Raw genomic sequence first — 6,000 nt, 5'->3', positions numbered from 1 at the left:
TCATGCCCACTTAAAAAATCTAGTGCTCCTTTCCTGTTGTTAAAACCATTACTTAGTAAGTCAGAGATTCTAACATCAAACCCTGAAAAGACCTGGTTATAGTGATTTGATATATTATGAGCTTGCACTGGACGTTAGGCCTGTGCTGCATCCAGCGCAAGTTTGGGGCCAAAAACAGCACAGACCGAGGCAAGGGGAAACTTTTCCCCATATCCTGTGCTGCGCTGCAACAGCCCCAATGGGTCTACCCGGATCTGCACCACCTTACCCCTTTTCCCCTTACCCCAGGGAGAGCCAAAGCAACCCCAATGGGTTTACTTGGATCTGCGCCACCTCAGGAGGTAGTGCAGATCCAAGCAGAATGGAGCAGGCCTGGAGCCACTCCATGTTGCCCAGAGAACAGGGCTAGGATCTGGCATAACCGCTGGATCCTGACCCCCTTCCCGCTTCTTGCTCCCAGGAGTGCCTGCCACCCACCCTCCACCCACCCTGAAATGCATACATAGCCCCGCCCCTGCAGTGACTTAAATGGTTCCCAACTCCTATGGGGAACTTTGAGAACCACTGGCCTATAGAATTGTTCTTCATCACAGGTCATTTTTGTGTGTGCTGAGAACTGTCTTGTGTCCATCCAAGTTTGGGGGCTCAGGACACAAGTAAATTGTGACCTTAAAACTTCTAGAAATCATAACTATAATTGCAAATTCAAAAAAAGATAGGCTTTATTTGTGAGTTTGTATAACATAGTACAAAAGAGGGTTGAACTATATTTCTAAACACCCTACCAAACCCCATTACACAGCAGATTATTTGTGCTGTTTAACTTCTGAAGCTCTGTGTTGCCTTACATGTCTGCATGTCCCAAGCGGATTATATGTCTTTTAGTATATAAAGAAACAGATTGCCAAGGACTAAATTAAGCTATGGCAATTCTGTTTGATGGAGAATGCCTTAAATGACATTGAACAAAGCAGAATAAACTTCTACTTCAGCCCGAAGGTGTTTTGAGAAACTAGAAAAGTTCCACCACTACCAGTGTCCATTTTCAGCTCCATTTGGTGGATCAAAGCACAACAGGTCCTTGAGTGTAACAGCTGCTGAAAATCATATCAGTAGTAGAGTTCAGATGGTCCTGATATCTGTACACAAGTTAAACACCATGTTGGAAACATTTTGCTGACATGCTCAACTGTGATAACCTTAACATCCTGACCTATGACCTCCAGATTTAGATGTACATAAGGAGATGATGAGGACGACTGAAAACTAAAGGAACATTAATGATTACACTCAGTTCATAATTTAGGGAATTCTCTGTTTTTAGAACTAGAAATAATCTTGGCATGGAATGTTGAGTTGTGGAAGAACAACTCTACACTGAGAAATAGATTCCTTGGCAATTCTTACTTCTATATGAGAATTCAATTATAAAACCTGTTCAGTGGAATACAGAATAAATGCCTTTGGAACACACAGATGGCACTTCCAGAGTCAAAGAAATTAGTTGAAACTTAAGATGGGAAATAATCTGATTTCTTTTTAAGAGCATTTCATGTTATAAACATTATCCCTTGCATTAAGGGATTCAGTCAAAATTCTGTCAATTTTTTTCATTTTCTGACTAATTCCAACTAGTTTAAGATGACCTTTCTAGCCTATCTCTGGTAGGAGAAACTGACATTATCTAAATAAGTTTTTTTTATTATTATTAAAGAACAGTGCTCCTAAATCGAACAAAATTGCAAAGAGGGAGCTGACAAAAATACAAGGGACATAAAATACAATATTTCTGCACTGTTATTCTAAAGCTCTAGAAAACATAGCTACATTATTTTAAAATAGAGATACAAGTTAATGAAATGTGGGGTATACTGTTGTGCCAGGTTATTAGCAATGCAAAAGACCAGCTTAAGCATAGTTTTCTCAAAATCATTTATAAAAAGAAAAGGTGCCTTTCTAACAAGTATGCACAGAGATTGCTCTGTTGATGCCAGACAAATTAATTAACCAAACATTGTACTTATTCCATATTATAATAATAGTGCTACCTGTTTATAAAACGTAAACCTTTTCTTGCATTTAAAATGTACAGCATACACTACGTTTTGTCCTTCTCTTACACACTCATTCAGTTCATTTCAACAAAAATAAACTATTTTACTTACACGTTTATGAAACATTTACTGATATGTTTGAACTATTACTTGTGTCTAGCAGAAATGGTTGTCAGAACTGCTGTGAGCCTCAGGTATGCCAATGATTTGCCAGGAACGGCCCTAAGCCTGTTTCACAATTAAGTTCTCCCAGTATACTCATCCATGACTTCCCTTGCATTCAAAACAATTCCTGTCTTATCTTTCCATTACCAGCAATGGCTAAATAACTTGTGCTGCCTTTCTCAAATCAATCCAGCACTGTCAGTAATTAAGGTCTAGCTGATTGTATGTCCTTACGTGTCTTAGGCAAGGGGTCATATCAAGACATGATGAAAAAGTTTCTTTTGTTCCAAAGTACCTAGCAATTCAGATGCTTGATTAAGTGAGCATTTGGTAGGTCGCAAAGTCTTGGCTGCACATCAACTGTGCATGAAACATTTGTCATCTTTTATGAAGAACAGCAATGCAATTGGCACCAGAACTGCTGTGCAAGCTTCTACCTTTGAGCCAATACGCTGCAATGTTACTGTTTGGCATATCATTTTCTTAAAAAATCAATTGCCATGAAATATCTAGGTCTTCCCAACTTGATATCTATCCCTCTGCCATGTATACAAACCAGAGTTTGATACTCCTGTACAGCAAATGTCCACTGAACAGAAATGGAAAAATAGAGGAGAAGGATAACGAGGTGTCAGTTCTTCATAAGAGTTCACCTGTGCTTCAATATGCTCATCAGATGTCATTCACTGCCATCATCTTTCTCTGAAGATGTAGGACTATCTCGAACAGGCAGCAGATCATAATGAGAGGGAATGTGACTGTTTTTTGGTAGATCATAAAGGTCTTGGCTGAAAGGTCCATTGTTGCTAAATGTTCCTTGGACAACACTCACTGTAGGTTCTGCGAGTTAAAAACACATACATACATTGGTGCTCTGAACCGGGGAAGAATCACAACATTTAATGAATTTTAACAAACTAGTTACACTATTCTCCTTTGTGTTTTCAAATGAAGATTGTCCCGCACCCCACATAGTTCCCAGTATGCTATAATGTATGTATAGCACCAGAATGTATAATCATGCCAAAGCGGACCATAAAATGTCACTATAGCTGCATAACTAGAGCTGAAGATCCCTCACTTCAAAATAATGAGAAAAAGTACCTAGTTTTATGGGGTAGAAATGACAACAGTACAAATCTTATAAAAACATTTCCCTAATTCAAAGCCATAATTTGTAAAGTTGACATACGAGTGCTTTGCAGCCTCTTCTACCAATTCCTTCCCTTCCATTAGAAAGTAGAGTAATGGTAATTTCTAAAATGGGACTCATTTCCTAAATTTGTTGCTTTCATGTGGGAAAGAAGCAGCAGGAGATCAGGAAAGATACTCTTTTCACTAAGGTGTTGAAAAATGGCATGTCTCAGTTAAAGAGCATAATTATCATTAAATCCTACACAGGCTTCCAGTCTGCTTCTGCATCCAGCACAGGCATCTTGTTCTTTTAAAACTGTCTACAGTCTTGGTCCCTGTATGCTTCTGCTCTTATATTTTGACACATCCCTGCCTATGGCTTTCACTCTTTCAGCTTCACCATCCTTGGTCTTCTGAAGGCATTCTGCTCTCTCAAACAACTCCACCTTATTTATTTATTTATTTGATCTGTAATCCACCTTTCCCCCCAAAGGGCACCCAAGGCAGCTAACAACATTTAAAATACATACAACACATAAAAATATAAAAATACAATACACTTTTCTCTCTTGATGCCCCTTGTGCCTGGAACTGCCTCCCTGAAAGCCTCTATGATGCCATCTCTTTTACTTCCTTCAAGTCCCTCCTCAAAACCCACCTTTTCTGTGAGCCTTTGGCCCTCCCTCTTACAGCCCTATCTCCACACAGCAGTGCAGCACCACAGATGCAGCTATTGCTGTACCTTGCAATTGATTTTTCGCTGCTAGAAGTCTCCTCAGGGAAGGGAACATTTGTTCCCTTGCTTGAGTAAACCCCAGCAGCCACAATGAATTGATTCGGACTTGTGCCAGCTTGATCACAGGTACAAGTCCACATTGACCCAGGAAGGTGGATCAAACCTGAGGAGAGGGTCAGGATTTAGCATATGCTGCTGCCGCCAGTCCCTCCACCTCCTGGGCCTGATCCACCATCTTCCCTGCCCCTTCAATGCCCATTTAAGTCCACCCACTCCCTTTCTGTCTGCCTCTGCCATGCTCAACCCCCTCCCAGCCGCTCTTCAACCCCCTACATGGGTTCACCTACTCTTATGGGTCTTCGTGGATTTGCCAGCAGGCCTGCAGCGAACACTAGTAGAGGCTGCTTTGCAACTGCTGTAACAGGTGCAACACTAGTTATGCCGGTGGAGGAGGGGGAATAGGATTGGGCCATTGGTCACACTTCATTTTTGTATCTAAGCCTACATTATATCAGCTATTTCCTTGTTCTTCCTCAGTCTGTCCTGGCCTCCAAGTTCCTTCCCTTCCTCTGCCTTCTTCCTTGTGACTGTTTTAGATTGTGAGCCACTTGGGGCAATGACCTGCAGTTTCATTCTTTGTAAAGTGCCATGTGCACAGATGGTGCTTAATAATGTGGCAGATACTCACTGCTACAGCACTCATTTGTCTACATTGATTTGTTTTTGTGATAAGTTTCTGTTTCATATTCAGTTCAGGGGGAATTTATCTGGGGTGAACTTACCCACTTCATAGACATTCTTGTTGGTTGAAGCAGAATTGCTGATTTCTGCATAGGCGGAATCCCTCCGTGCTGGTGACTTCATCTCAACATACCCACATTCTGAATTTTTTGGTGTGAGTGCTGGTGGATCTTTAATAGTGGCATAGGGATTTTCAGAACTACTTAAGGAACAGTTACTTAAATTATATTCAGAACTTTTCACTAAATCTGAAAACACACAAAAAAAGAATGTTTTTGGTGGTGATGTACAGGGAAATTTATAGGGGGAAAAACAAATCATTCCTTCCTTCTAGAATCCTTTTGCTTCTTAACAGATGTCCCTTTATTTTGAGGATTCCACATTTTAACAGCAGTGGTTCTCAAACATTTAGCACTGTGACCCACTTTTAAGAATTAGAATTTGTCAAGACCCACCGGAAGTAATGTCGTGACTGGAAGTGACATCGTCAAGCAGGAAAATGTTTAACAATCATAGGCTGCAATCTTACCCGCACTTACCCAGAGGTTACTCCCATTTACTATCATTGTTAAGAGAATATAGGCCCAATCCTATCCAATTTTCCAATGCCGGTGCTGCTGTGCCAATGGGGCATGCACTGCATCTTGTCATGGGGCAGCAGTCACAGAGGTCACCTTAAGGTATGGGAACATTTGTTCCCTTATCTTGGGGCTGCATTGTGGCTACACTGGTGCTGGAAAATTTGATAGGATTGGGCCCATACATAGTAACTTGTTAAAAGTACAGGTCTGTAACATTTCCCCAAATGCAGTCACGTATCAGGGTAGCATCAAGTCTAATATATTAATAAAATATTAAAATGAATGGGGACCCACCTGAAATTGGCTTGTGACCCACCTAGTAGGTCCTGACCTTCAGTTTGAGAAATACTGACTTACAGTATACAACAACACACAGTGAAACCCCCTGGGGGCTGGGGATAAGAATAGGCCCTCAGTTTGGCTGTACTTGTCGTAAGAGGCGACTAAACAGCCACCGGGTAGATGGGACTCGTCAGCCTGGGAAGGCAGCTCATCTGAGAGAAGGAAAACTCTGATCCCAAACCTCCACTGCCTTGTGGCTACATCCAGTTATGGAAAAGGCTTCAGGAGTCAACCTCGAGGCAAAATC

General features: G+C 41.2%; 1 protein-coding gene across 2 annotated transcripts in view; it reads right to left on the bottom strand.

Annotated features, from left to right (window-relative positions):
- Positions 1-2,898: 2,898 nt before the first annotated feature.
- The window catches only part of MEGF10 (multiple EGF like domains 10), a 94,224-nt gene continuing 91,122 nt past the window's right edge, over positions 2,899-6,000 (bottom strand). For both annotated transcript variants that reach the window (XM_066614730.1, XM_066614731.1), the window contains 2 exons: positions 4,872-5,078; positions 2,899-3,059 (listed from right to left, as the gene is read on the bottom strand). In XM_066614730.1, coding sequence (XP_066470827.1) covers positions 2,899-3,059; positions 4,872-5,078 — 368 coding nt within the window. The remainder of the gene's footprint in view (positions 3,060-4,871; positions 5,079-6,000) is intronic.

This window comes from Tiliqua scincoides, chromosome 2 (assembly GCF_035046505.1).
Source record: "Tiliqua scincoides isolate rTilSci1 chromosome 2, rTilSci1.hap2, whole genome shotgun sequence".
NCBI classification, from domain to species: Eukaryota; Metazoa; Chordata; class Lepidosauria; order Squamata; family Scincidae; genus Tiliqua; species Tiliqua scincoides.
This window is presented reverse-complemented; position numbering and strand designations above follow the sequence as displayed.